We start from the raw sequence: 13,166 nt of genomic DNA, 5'->3' as shown, positions 1-13,166 counted from the left end.
ATATATTACCTGAAAAAAATGAAATATGGCAAGTAAACAGATCCCCACAAAAAAAGTCAAATCTTTCTACTTCTTACACCTACCTGCCAGACACCATGCACAATTCAAACTGCATTATAGTATAACACAGGACATCATTTACTGTAAACACACTGCATTCATCATTGCCTTTTTTTTTAATCTGTAAAGCAAATCTGTTGTGTTATTTTGCTGTAATGCATAGGCACTGTTCACCCCTGATGTCTCGACACATTAAAAACACAAGACGGACTAATCACTACACGACGAAGACGCAACGTTCTCAGTCAGCGTTTTGAGCGTAGAAGTTAACCTTCTATCCTCCCCAACCTCCCCCCGCCCCTCCTTCCCGCACGGACGAGGAAGACACGAGGATGGAGGGACGGCCTCTACCTGCCGTACAGACTGAAAATGTACATCACTGTATTGTACACAACGCACATTCAAAGATCATGGCATAAAAGTCGCTCACAGAGTAACTCAAAAAAGAAAAATAAAGTCGGGAGTACAGCGCATGAATTAAATAATTAAAAGTGCAATTTCACAAAGAAAAAAACACAACAACAAAAGGAGTCCGAGCTCTGATGTGTTTCTTTCATTCATGGCAACAGGATGAAGCTGCCTTCATCGTCCAAGATTACAATCACGTTTCCACATGTTTATGTTTGAACACAGGCTTTAGGGATCAGACCTGTGGAGAGAGAGAGAGAGAGGCTGGGTTGGGTGTGTGGAAGAGGAGATTGAAAGTGGTTGTTCAGATGCTGTAGTGTCATTGGGATCAGTCTCTCTCTCTCTCTGGTGGATTTCAGATAGTGTTGTGTTGGCTGTTGTTTAAAGCTGATGGGCAGAGGGAGAAGGGCCTGTCGCTGGTCAGGCTGTTCAGCGCCCACAGCACTGCGTCTGGCATGTGATCCGCTAACATCCTGGGGCTGATTAAAACACTCCTGAAGGCCATTTCGTTAGACCATTCTGCTCGGTATCTGACCTGTGAGAAACAGGATCTGAGGAGGAAAAAAAAAAGAAGAGTTCAGATAATATACAGGTGTGTTAAACCTCTGTAGTCATCTGTCAAGAGTTCACTAGACCGACCTGCGCGACGGCCCGTCTTCTGTGATGTGCAGGACGCGTCCGGGCATGAAGAGAGGCAAGTGTGCCACCGTGTGGGCGGGAGAGTCGTCTGACGCCAGGCTCTGATAGGACGAGGAGTGACGGATCATCAGCGACTCCTCTCCGAGCAGCGGCTGGCTCAGCTCCTCCTCCCTCCTGTTGTCCATCTCGGTGGGGAAGTCGTCTGGTTCTCCTCCGAACAGCTCGTACCAGCATCCCTGCAGCAGGATGCGGTACTGGAACACACACACACACACACACACACACACACACACACACATATATATATATATGAAATAATGACTCAATAGCCAGGCGTAAAGCCACACTACATTGTTCTTACCTTTGGTTTATTGCAGTTTGAAACTATCTTAAGAATCTTTCTCTTCAGATCCTCCATGTTGGGAATGCTCAGTCTGAACCAAAAAAAGGGGGAGAAAAGCACATAACTGTGAGAATGATAGAGAAAGGGAGCGGGTGAGCTGCACTCGTTCTCTGTGCCTGTAATAACAGGGCAGAGCCAAATATAGAGTCTTCATTACTCACTAGTCTATAATAGTCTGTACACCACAGCACATTCATATCAGCCTTTTGAAGACAGCTGCTAACACGTAAACATGTGTTTACCTTCAATTACTCACAATAAGGATTTAACCAACACACATACATTATCTACTTATTGTAAAGCACAAATCTGATCAAGCTCCTTATGGATATGCTGTGTGTGTGTATATACTGTTAGTGTGTGTCCTACCTGGGGACCAGATCCTTTCCCAACACCACAGAGACCACAAAGTTCTTGGAGTAATCAGCCAGGGCTTTACTGGAAAATACACAACAGGAAACAGTGTAACTCATTAGAACACCTGCACCTGTTTAATATGAACATATGCTGTGTATATTATATATTTACATAGTTTAAATCTGACCTTTGAAATCACACATGTAAAATAAGGGTCCTAGCAGCAGTGGTAGGTAAATAATGGCCTGAGGGCTAAATGCTGCATGTTGAAACTATAGACAAACACTGAGTCTGAGCTAATCCCTGCCTGTGAAGTACAAGTGTTACTTTAAAGCTAAATGTATTTTGTATGGTTAAAAAAACTGTTATTTCAGACATTCTCTGTTCCTACAATTACAAGCATCAAAACACAATATATTTTTATTGTTGAATTATTATTTAAGCCGTTTTAAAAACCCTGAAGTTTGAACAGCTGTGTTGAAATTTAAAGTGTAATACATGTAAAAACAAAGTCCTATATTCTGTATATCAAAGATCAGCAATTCAGCTTTAACTAGAGACCAGTTTGTCTTAGTATTCTTTATTGTGGAGCATTAAAAACACACCCAAATGTGCTTGTTTCTACATTTATCTTAACTATTTCCAGAATTAAAAGTGCTATATGACAATTTTGGGGTTGAATCTGAGGGCAGATGTCATATTCTCCATTATCAAGCGAGTGTTAATAGAGTTACAGTAGCTTACATCAGTACTCATTTGGCAAAATGACTCATAAACACTAGTATAACTTCTGTGTGACACTATGAGACTATAAAATGTATTCATGCACAATACACAGAGGCCTGCTTCATTTATGGTGGAGGAAGAGTGCTGCTATTGACTCAAATCTGTGTCAGTTTAGTCAATAAATCCATTTCTAAGAGGTCACCAGGTCATGTTTATTGGATTTACATGAGTCCTGTGTTTACACTGTTAAAGACTGTATGAGTGATGTAAAAGATTTAAAGTCATATACATAAAGGGAAAGCTTGAATGAGCAGATATTAGTCTGCTGCTGACTTCTAGCAGGTGTTCCTTACCTCAGGAGTCCCCCTGGTGGAGAGAAGGAGTAGCACTGCAGGGTGGGGAAGGAGTTGCGCAAGAGTATGGCGAGCAGTGAAGCTGTGCCTGCACCCAGACTGTGACCAGTGATGACCAGCTTGTACTCCTACACACACACACACACACACACACACACACATACACACATACACACACACACACACACACACACACACACACACACACACACACACAACGCTGCATCATTCAGGATTTATTACCTCTGCAAAGCCAGGAATCTCTGGCTTGACCATATAGTCATGCATTATTTATGAGTCCATTTGGAAATTATGAATTTGTACAATAAAGCTGTCAGAAAGAGAATATAATAAAAATGACTCAGCAGAAAAAAGTAGTTGATTACAGATTCATCTGCAGTGAGCAGAGTGGTATTTCTTGTAGTTTTTCTCTTGTACATTGATGCCATATAACTCAACCGTAGCGCTGAAACCTCATTGGCTGCAGTATTTTGGGGACCTCGGTTCAGGCTAATGGAAGAGTTGCTTTTTCATTTGAGGGAAAAAGCAAATAAGAAAATCAGTAAACCCTCCCAAAAAACAATGGGCCTCATGTAAGAAGCTGTACAAGAACACTTCACAAATTGTTCATCCAACGTGAGGAAACATAAGTTTTAAATCTGAAGAACATAAAAAAAAGCACAAATATTATATAATGAAGATTAGATCATGTTTGAGAGTAATTATAATAAATGAATGATTCAATTTGTGGGTTAAAGAAATACTATTGGTGGTTTGATCCCACTTAGGACTCTAATAAGTTTAAGTTTATTTAACAGTATGTCCATTTCATTACTGCTTCTTCATTGCTACTTTGTTTTGGTGACGTATTTGAACACAGCACTATACCTACGCTAATAACAAACTATCAGCCTCCAATTTAAGATCAAATGGGATTCATCATTCAGCATACAATTGGCTGGTTAAGAATGTTTGGTGCGTCTGGAGTTGACTTCTGTTATGTTTTTAAAGAGAAAATATGAGTGAAATTTAAGGGAATGTTGCTGCATGAGGCTCGACATCAACCTGGTCACATGTCTCACCGGTGCGATGGAGAAAGCCTGGTTCAGGATGCCGTCGTTGACCAGCTTCTTATAGATGTAACCGGCTGCCTGGGACATACCCTGCAGGAGTGAAGAGAGGTGAGGCATGTTTTATCTCCATGGAAACACACATACACACACACACACAATACACAATTCACACCTTTATAAAGTAGAGCAGTTTACATAGATGCTAACCTTGTGAGCATAGCAGGCTCCAGTCACTCCCTCTATTGGCAGGTTCTCACATTCAGCAGACAGGTCTGTTAGGACATCCTGTAGGACGGACACACAGTCAAACATATACATAATAAACCAGCAGATTCATTCACAGCTAGCCCAGATTCAAGCTCAATCCTCCTGGTGTCTTCCTGTCTACCGTGCAACATTTGTCCTCCTGGGTCAAAACTGACCCCGTTTGGTTTGACTGTATATAAAGCATAAGATAGAAATCATCACCCAAGTCTGTGTTAGACCTTTTTAGCCAACTTCATTTTAACTTATTAATACAGGTTTCTTATTTCTGAAAATTTTACACATATTTTTGGAAATGATGGTTTAAAAAAGCCTGTTATTGTCCTGGTTCAAATTTGCAAGCCATTTTTTTCTATACTAGCCTTATGAGAAATATGAGCATTCTTTCTACAAAGTCGTCCTGTTCATTTAAATAAGTTCCACATTCACTGGATACACCACAGTAAAGCTTTCTGAATGTGTGGGCACGTGTTGATTCACTTTGACACTCTTTCACTTCCCACTTTGTCTTCTTTTTCTATATCAGCGCTATTTTCAATCTCTGTTAAGGAGTGGTCACATCTCAGAGCTATATTTACCAGTTTCACAAAACACAGAAGTGGTTCTACACTGAGAAGAGGAAACAGGAAGTGTTACTGTATGCAGACAGAAAGATCGTGATAGTGGGAAACACATCACTTGTTTACAGAAGCTAGTTTATATTTTATTTTAGACGAGGAACTTTAATGTAATACTGTATTTGTTTATATATTATGGAAATAAAGGGGCTTACCTTCAGTGACAGTGTTCCTCTGACAGCCACCAGCACTGCCTCCCTCTTATGATCCAGAGCCACGAAGAACGGGATCTCATAGATCTGTGATGAAGCCAAACTAGCTTGAGTGACCCACAGAATACACACAGACCATCTGAATCACAGTCAGACTGAACTAGTGGAGCGGTTACCTGGTTGTGGAAGCTAACGTAGATGAAGTCTCTGTACTGCAGACCGGTGCTGTGAAGGATGGATGAGAAGTGGCAGCCCAGGTGGTCTCCTCCGACTATCTCGTACTCTGCGGCGTGACTCCTACAGCTGCAGACACACGATTTTAGGGTTACCTCATTAACTGGGTCTGACCTAGGTCCTCCTCCTGATGTACACACACATTAATGGGCTAGCACCAAGCTACATGGCTAACTCACTTGGTGAACTATTTGTCTTTGAGAAAAACACTGCGATCATCTGCTGCTGGTTTCACTGGCGGTTCACAGCAACAGTCCGAAGAAAATCAGTCAATTATGCCCCAAAACTACTTATAGATACTTACATTTAAAAGAAAGATAAAAATCTACTTATTCACTTTGACTTTAACTGTAGCTTTTCTGTCTTCACACTGATTGTTGGATTTTACTTGATTTTATATATTCTATTTATTAGCTACTTTCACTATGTACTATTTTACTATTATTCCTATTCTTATTTTCCATCTTATATTACATGAATGTTTTATTTTTCTTTGCTTGTTTTTAACATTGTTTTATGTTTCTTTTACGTCCTTTTACTGTATTATCTTATGTATAATGTCCTATTATTATTATTATTATATTATTATTATTATCTCTCTGGCTGAGTGACATTAACCAAAGACTGACAACATACTGTCAACAAGCTGCTATTCTGTGGAGATATTTATAATGTAAACCATTCAACTGTAAAAATATTCTGGGCTCATGATTTTCTTACTCTGGATGGAAATACAGATTCTGGCCTCTGGACTCACAGTAGTGTGTTATGATTGAGGATGTAGATTAGATCAATGTTAGGTTGGTGTATTTATGTAATGACTGTGACACAGAGGCAGGTTGAGCAGCATGTCTCATGTGCAGCTGCAGCAGTGTGTCACTTACAGATTTGGCGCCTCGCCTGCTATTTACATGTGACGTCTGCAGTTCTCAGCAAAAATAGACCATGAAAATGATCCCTTTATAGACATGTTGACATCATACCAACACTAAAACTATCAGTATAATTTCAATGTCTATCTGTAGAATATGTCAGACACACACAGAGCTTCTTTCTTCGACTGGTGTTTAACCTGCTTCCAGATGTGTCCATTGCTGTTGTTATTTACGGTACTTTATTTGTTGTCAGTTTGTCTCCTGAAAGTTAGTTTGGAGGTTAATTGAATTTGATTAACACAAAGGCCAAGGATTATTATGCTTTAGAATCTCTCTCTATAAGCAGACTAAAGCTGCACTCTGTCACACAGCAATAGATGAGATAATAGCATCTTTTAGATTCATTCAGCAGCTGTCCTTCTAATCTGGCTGCTCTCATGACTCGCCTCTTGGCTCCAACTGACTCAGATAAACAAAGAGCACATCTTACCAGTCTCCGCTGAGTTTGCAGGGCCCAGTCAGAGGGTTGGAGTAGACGTACAGCGGCCAGCCATAAGCCGCAGCTGCAAACTGCATACAGTGAGCCGCCTTCTCTAACTCTACCTCCAAATCTTCTTCCTGCAGAACAGCAAAAGATGAACGAGTCAGTGTGTAGTTGAAGCGTTACTAAACACTAAGATCCTAACACCAATCTCATAATCTGTTAACATAACTGTGGTTTAACTTTGTTATTGTCTACTTACAATAGGAGAGGACGGGCTGTGGGTGATGATGGTGTCTGGGTCTCTGCTTTGCTCCATCTTATCCTGCTCCTGGTGCAGCAGAGCCAAACCAGCTGCTATGTCACTGGGAACCAGGTCTGTGTCCTGCAACACACACACATACACACACACAGACACAGACACACACAGAGTTTTAAATAAAAAGTCCTAATGTACAGATGTAAAGGAAAGCATGAGGAAAGAGAGTGAATGAGCCTTACCGAGAAGAATCCGCTGACTAGCTTAGCGATGCCGGAGAACGCCGCTCTGTGGCTCTCGTCCTGCGGCAGGCAGCAGCACAGCAGCCGCAGCCTGCTCTCCCACACCTTGACGGCCAGGGAGCGAGCCGTGGAGAAGAACTGGGTGCCTTCGCTGCTCTCCATGTCTCGCACCCCCAGAGGCTCCATGGTGGCGTGCTGAGGGCGAGGGTTGCCCAGCGGGTCGAAGACGAACACCACGCCCAGAGCGGTGAAGAGAAGGATGATCCAGCTGTTGTGATGATGAAGAAGAGACGTTGATTGGATCACTTCCTCTAACAATGATTCTTTTAGCAACTCGTAGCCCCCAGATAACCTACCTAGCGATCACTGCTGCGATGACAGCACCCACTGTGGCGGGGTCGCAACCTTTGCTGTCATCAGACACCCACACAGCACCCAGACAGGCCCACACCACCTCAGGGATGTAGAGGAGAGCGCGCAGGTACACCAGGGCAGGGATGGAGCGCCTGGGGCCGGGGTTTGTGATGGTACCTGAGAGGAAATCATTGACATTAGTGAAATACAACAAAAACAAACAACCAACGCCTTGCAGGTGGTGGAATATGATGTGATAAAGGCTGATTAATAGTTTGGGATTTTCTCTTCAGTGTTTCATCAGAGTGAGCTTAAGCAAGGCACTGAAACACTCATCTTAAGTTGTTAACCCATAAAAGGTACTGATGGTCTTCCACTTCAAATCTTTTACCCAGCCCCACAAAAAAAAAAGATGAGAAAATTGGATTTTAAACACTTTACAAGTCAATGAAACCACTGATAAAAATAGTCATACTTTGAACTTTGTTTGCAACCATTTTTTAAAGCTGTGACGCAACTGTCTTGCAAAAGACTGGCGCTGCATATCAGTTGCATTTAGACACTATTATTGCGGTGTGTAAAATGATATGAGAGCATTGTTACCTTGTGATTTCCACCCCTGCAAAAAAGTTGTTTTTCCCCCCATTATCTTCATATATTAAGCTCATAGAAATTAAAGGTAGGAGAGCTGATTTACCTTGAGCACTGACATAGACTATAGCACATAGTGACAGGATGATGAGAGCCAGCACAACCAACAGTCCAACCAGGTAGCTTTGAAGAACACCTCTCCCGTTACAATCAAAGTGACCCTTATGATAAGTGTACAGGATCATGGTGCCGATCCACCTGAGAAGAAAACACCAGCAGAGTCATTTAATATGAAGCAGTTAGAGATGAGGTGGCAACGGTCTTGAATGTGGAAAACATACCACAGCACACGGACGAACAGTTCGAAGGAACCGGGGAAAACCAGGTCATCGCTGGCGATCCCCCACCTCCGGCCAAACACCACCACTCCGGGCATTTTGCTTGGTGAATGAGCAGGCTACAAGCTCTTCAAAAAGGCGCAATCCACAGTATTCATAACTGCAGCGAAAGAGCAGCTTCACTCGTCGAAGACATAACAGTGTTGCCACATTACACTTTCCAGGGTTGTTAAAGTAGCCCAGAGGATTTCTGCTAGCAGCTAAAAGCTAACAGTCGATTGAGTAATCCAGCAGATGCGCGTCTACATCGGCTTAATAATGAAACATTGGTCGGACACGCCCAGCTATAATGTTGACAGCTTTTAATTACAGTGCTAACGTTGATATCACCTGTTTGACAACACCTACAGCTACATTCACCTACGTTAGACAATGCTGCTAACGTTAATAAGGTTAAAAAAAGCTAGCTAAATGTATAACCAACCGTGACTAGCTTCTCACGAAAGCTAGCGTTATCTAACGTTAGCTAAAACTAAGCTGACGTTAAAGCTATTTGGAGAAAAAAAATATAGCTAGCATTAGTCCCGTACAACACAGCTATTACCAGCATATGAACAGCTTGCTCTGTGGCCTATCTTTTACTGTCAGGGTATTTGGTTAGCCATGTAAAATAGTTAAATGTAACGGGCTGGCTTGTTTTGTTTTGCTCGAGCCAGCAGTCCATCTAATAAAGGGTCCCACAGTAATAGGGACCTTCGTACAGTAGTTCCGCTTTTTGCTTCTATTTTAGGCGTCAATATTGTTTGCGCCCCCTAGTGGTAGGTGGCGTTAGGTTTACACACATTTTGACTACAAATTTCCTAAATACTATCTACTTCTTACTTACTGTCCTTCCTGCTATTGTACACCTTATATATATATATATATATATATATATATATATATATATATATATATATATATATATATATATATATATATATCCGGCAATAACATAAGCCGTGTTCCACTCTTTCTATTTCTCCTTCAGACATCATTTTGAAAATTGTCAAGTATGTAAAGATATTAATATACATGATAGGGTGTGTGTATTTCAATATTTTTCCTAAAGATTAAGGTAGGAGAAGTGGGTATTTTCCCTCCAATATTCGATAATTCCTTCTCTATATGCAGTATTTGCGCATGAGGTAGTTGTGGTCACTCCAGGTAAAATGTAACGTCTGCTGCACAACACACTTTAATAACAAAGCGATGTGTACATATCACTTAGTTATGTTGATAAACCCAATTTCCTTTCTGGGTAAACATGGTTCCATGGTGTAATGGTTAGCACTCTGGACTCTGAATCCAGCGATCCGAGTTCAAATCTCGGTGGAACCTGTGGGTTATTTTTCTTATACTGCAGTAAATTTAGAGTATACTATTGTAACAATTTACCGTACGCAAGTACGGTAAAACACTCCTGTAATTAAGATTACGTAGTCCATTGAACGTACGAGCCGCTTAGCAGTAGCTACATTACGTGCAGTGTTTGCTCACTGGCCGGTAACTACGTCAGTCTAACATGGCGGCACACATAGCACGACGTTGTTATTTACTTAGTTGTAACCTTAATGCAGGATTAAGCGTGATTCCTCAGCATGTAAAACTACGGGATGTTGCAATGAGAGACATAAACAACACTTTACAGCCGACTGCTGGTTACGGGACCCGAGGGACAGACACCACACAGGTTAGAGTCCTCTGAAACTGTTTGTTTGGCTTGCTGTAAAATCAATGACAAGCCGAGCTGTCATACAGACAGTATAATCGCTAGTGCCATATTTTATTATTTTACATCACAAATTCGCATTTTAAAAGGTCCATTCTCAGTACACAGCACAGCACAGATAATGTGGATGAAGTGAATGAATGATGTGAACAATACCATGAAATCCCCATGATGTGATGAATCTGATCTGTGCAGTGTTTAGCTGTTCATACTGAGCATTAGATCCATTCATTACACACGTACAATGTAAGTGACTGGGGATAAAGATGAGATCAAATCAATAAATTAAAATTAATGGAACATAAATGTAATGTATAATTGTCTCAGGGTGTTTTTCACAGTACAATCAACAGTTTATTTGGACTTTTTCAGGACACTGAAGTGCACATTCCAGTGGGTAAATATACAAACATATATTTAATAAAGCAGAGAAAACATTTTAATTATCATCTTGTATTTTTTTAATAACATATGTCTTTTTCTCCTGGCTTTTAGACCGTCTGAGAGTATCTTACAGCAGAAGCAGCGGCCCTGGTGGTCAGCACGTCAATAAAGGTTATTAAAGTTTAACTTACTATTTTTAAAAAGGCTCCTTGATACATTATTTCATAAATGCCATAAACATGTAATCAAGTCAACTTGTACAACATCTTGAATCTGTTGTATCTGTGTTACACAAGGCCTCATTGATGTTCAAATACTCTGTAGTTTTGCTATTTTATCCACTCTTCTGACTTTCTCTGCCTCTGTCTCCATCCACAGTCAACACAAAAGCAGAGGTCCGATTCCACGTGCAAACAGCTGACTGGATCCCAGAAGATGTTAAACAGAAAATCCTCGAAAAGGTTATTGTTTTCAAAAACGGTGGCTTCAGGAAATTGCCTGAATAGAAAGTTGTACTTGCATCACCTGTAAACAAAACAAAAATAATAAATATGTGGAAAAATAACATGGTTCTCAATTAAAAGTCAATTAAAGATAATTCATTTTTTATCTTTAGGAAAGCTGTGCAATTACTATTTGATGCATTTTGTGTCTCTTAGCTCTGGGGCTGTTGGTCCAGTCACCACTAACAGACAAAATTAATTTTCTGCTTTGTGCCACAGAACAAAAACCGCATTACCAAGGCAGGGGAGTTGCTGGTGACCTCAGAGCTGAGCAGGAGCCAGCACAGAAACTTAAGTGACTGTATACAGAAGATCTCCACCATTATCGCTGAGGCCAGTGAGAAGCCATATGAGCCCACAGAAGAAGATATAGCCCTCAGGGAAAGCAGGTATTACCTAGTAGTATAGAGTTCATTGTTTCTCTTCTCCTTTACTTCCATCTAAAATGTGGCTAACACGTGTCTCCAATGTGAAAAATGTTGTGCAGGTTAGAGAAGAGGAACAAGGAGCGACTCAAACAGAAGAAGATTCATTCAGTGACCAAGCAGAGCAGACGAGTGGATTTTGATTAATGTGATTGTTTTGTCAATGATTTAATAAAATGTATAATTTAATATAACATCCAGTGTCCAGTGTTTCTTTCTCCTTAATTATCTGTCTATTCCAGTAAAATCGATATCACAGAATATTTTAACTTGCTCCCACTTGTTACCTTATTTTGAGAGAATGACTGAAAAAAGCAATAACGGTTAATTGAAGGGGAAATGCCACTAATCAATGTAACTGCGTAAAGATAGCAATATTAGAATACGAATTATTTGTCAGATGGTAAAATATGAAAAGGTTAGCAGAGGATGGTTTCGATCCATCGACCTCTGGGTTATGGGCCCAGCACGCTTCCGCTGCGCCACTCTGCTCATATTAAGTAAGAGGACTAGTGGCCTATATAAAGTTAAACATGTCGTGGTCATTGTCTTGTTTTGAATATTGTGTGATGGATTAATTACTATTAACACTTATTACACCGAAATCACACGTATCTACTGTTGTTTCTGTAAACGAGTGGCTATTTCCGTAACACACACATAACGTTGACTAGCCTAGCAATTGGCATACCGTTACAGACTGCTAAAGTTAGCTTTAACGTTAATGTCGCTGCATCGTATCACGTATTAGCGGTTATCTGACAAGCTTATATAAGTTTTCACGGGCATTAAAATGTGGTTTAACGTTAAAAACACAGTTGTATGGAATCACTTTTTGTATTTGGTGCAAAATGCGACCACGAAGGGACTCGAACCCTCAATCTTCTGATCCGAAGTCAGACGCCTTATCCATTAGGCCACGCGGTCGAATCGACAATAATGGTGCGATGTGACGTACAAATAATAACTAATAGTACAAAGGTAACATCTTTTGTATACTAGGAATTTACAACAAACAGATATAGAGATATATAACGCTTTAACGATAGACGAGCTGACACAATTTAAGCGACATAACGATACAAGCAGTATTCTAAACGGTACAGTAACTTTTAAACGGTACAGTGTTGTGATGAATGGTAGCTAACAACGCCTTTGCTCCTTCATGCTAACATTTGAGTTCAGGGAAGCACCCGGAGAGACAATTAAACCTTAGTTAGCCTTCATTTGGCCTTTCTCTTTTAAAGTCAAGCAGGTGAGATTTGTCCAATAGAATAACTTTTGAGTTTTCCCAACTGAAAAGATCACCTTACCAGACTTTCCTGCGGAGCCTGTGGGACACACCTCCACACTACTCCCATGATGTCACTTTCCACCCAGAATCAAATATTAATAATAAGGTGTTATTATGGTAGTTTCTTTGGCTCGTGTAACATTATTTCTCCTATATATGTTTATTATTAATATAGTCCTATGAGTTTGTCAATAAGAACAATGTGTTTTGCAGTTTTGCCCGAGTTGATAACAAGGATGTCATACAATAAATACAATAAACACAAGAAACGTTGTATCAAGGCTTTATTAACAGGGTAAAGTAGGTCTTAGTTCAGTAATGACGTGAACTAACACCAAATCAGTCTAATCTTGAATGCCAGTA

General features: G+C 40.5%; 2 protein-coding genes and 3 non-coding genes across 5 annotated transcripts; 2 read left to right on the top strand and 3 right to left on the bottom strand.

Annotated features, from left to right (window-relative positions):
* Positions 1 to 356: 356 nt before the first annotated feature.
* On the bottom strand, positions 357 to 9,127 carry daglb (diacylglycerol lipase, beta). The gene is made up of 15 exons (XM_053340874.1): positions 8,430 to 9,127; positions 8,195 to 8,346; positions 7,500 to 7,674; positions 7,144 to 7,411; positions 6,905 to 7,027; positions 6,652 to 6,779; positions 5,229 to 5,355; positions 5,056 to 5,139; positions 4,227 to 4,304; positions 4,029 to 4,109; positions 2,947 to 3,074; positions 1,880 to 1,948; positions 1,469 to 1,541; positions 1,108 to 1,361; positions 357 to 1,019 (listed from the first exon to the last, which is right to left on the bottom strand). The coding sequence occupies exons 1-15, from the start codon at positions 8,522 to 8,524 to the stop codon at positions 824 to 826; spliced, it is 2,031 nt and encodes a 676-aa protein (XP_053196849.1). The 5' UTR covers positions 8,525 to 9,127; the 3' UTR covers positions 357 to 823.
* Positions 9,128 to 9,734: 607 nt separating this feature from the next.
* On the top strand, positions 9,735 to 9,806 carry trnaq-cug (transfer RNA glutamine (anticodon CUG)). The gene has a single exon. It is a non-coding gene; the product is annotated as a tRNA-Gln (tRNA).
* A 184-nt stretch (positions 9,807 to 9,990) lies between these two features.
* mrpl58 (mitochondrial ribosomal protein L58) lies at positions 9,991 to 11,697 on the top strand. The gene is made up of 6 exons (XM_053340875.1): positions 9,991 to 10,158; positions 10,570 to 10,594; positions 10,693 to 10,752; positions 10,960 to 11,042; positions 11,304 to 11,473; positions 11,572 to 11,697. Exons 1-6 carry the CDS (start codon positions 9,991 to 9,993, stop codon positions 11,654 to 11,656), a joined length of 591 nt encoding a protein of 196 aa, XP_053196850.1. The 3' UTR covers positions 11,657 to 11,697.
* Positions 11,698 to 11,929: 232 nt separating this feature from the next.
* trnam-cau (transfer RNA methionine (anticodon CAU)) lies at positions 11,930 to 12,001 on the bottom strand. Its single transcript has one exon. It is a non-coding gene; the product is annotated as a tRNA-Met (tRNA).
* A 362-nt stretch (positions 12,002 to 12,363) lies between these two features.
* On the bottom strand, positions 12,364 to 12,436 carry trnar-ucg (transfer RNA arginine (anticodon UCG)). The gene has a single exon. It is a non-coding gene; the product is annotated as a tRNA-Arg (tRNA).
* Positions 12,437 to 13,166: the final 730 nt, after the last annotated feature.

Source organism: Scomber japonicus, chromosome 20, assembly GCF_027409825.1.
Source record: "Scomber japonicus isolate fScoJap1 chromosome 20, fScoJap1.pri, whole genome shotgun sequence".
Lineage (NCBI taxonomy): Eukaryota > Metazoa > Chordata > Actinopteri > Scombriformes > Scombridae > Scomber > Scomber japonicus.
Note: the sequence above shows the minus strand (reverse complement) of the source record. Positions and strands in the feature narration are given on the sequence as shown.

What these genes read in the sequence shown, in the direction of transcription:
- mrpl58 (XM_053340875.1), top strand. Translation starts at nt 9,991, where the DNA reads ATGGCGGCACACATAGCACGACGTTGTTATTTACTTAGTTGTAACCTT. An exon ending in GAGGGACAGACACCACACAG is followed by an intron (nt 10,159 to 10,569) that starts GTTAGAGTCCTC and finishes GGACTTTTTCAG; the next exon opens with GACACTGAAGTGCACATTCC. An exon ending in TGGTCAGCACGTCAATAAAG is followed by an intron (nt 10,753 to 10,959) that starts GTTATTAAAGTT and finishes CTCCATCCACAG; the next exon opens with TCAACACAAAAGCAGAGGTC.
- daglb (XM_053340874.1), bottom strand. Translation starts at nt 8,524, where the DNA reads ATGCCCGGAGTGGTGGTGTTTGGCCGGAGGTGGGGGATCGCCAGCGAT. An exon ending in TGCAAACTCAGCGGAGACTG is followed by an intron (nt 5,356 to 6,651) that starts GTAAGATGTGCT and finishes GTGTGTCTGCAG; the next exon opens with CTGTAGGAGTCACGCCGCAG. An exon ending in GAGGAACACTGTCACTGAAG is followed by an intron (nt 4,305 to 5,055) that starts GTAAGCCCCTTT and finishes TCCGTCCTACAG; the next exon opens with GATGTCCTAACAGACCTGTC.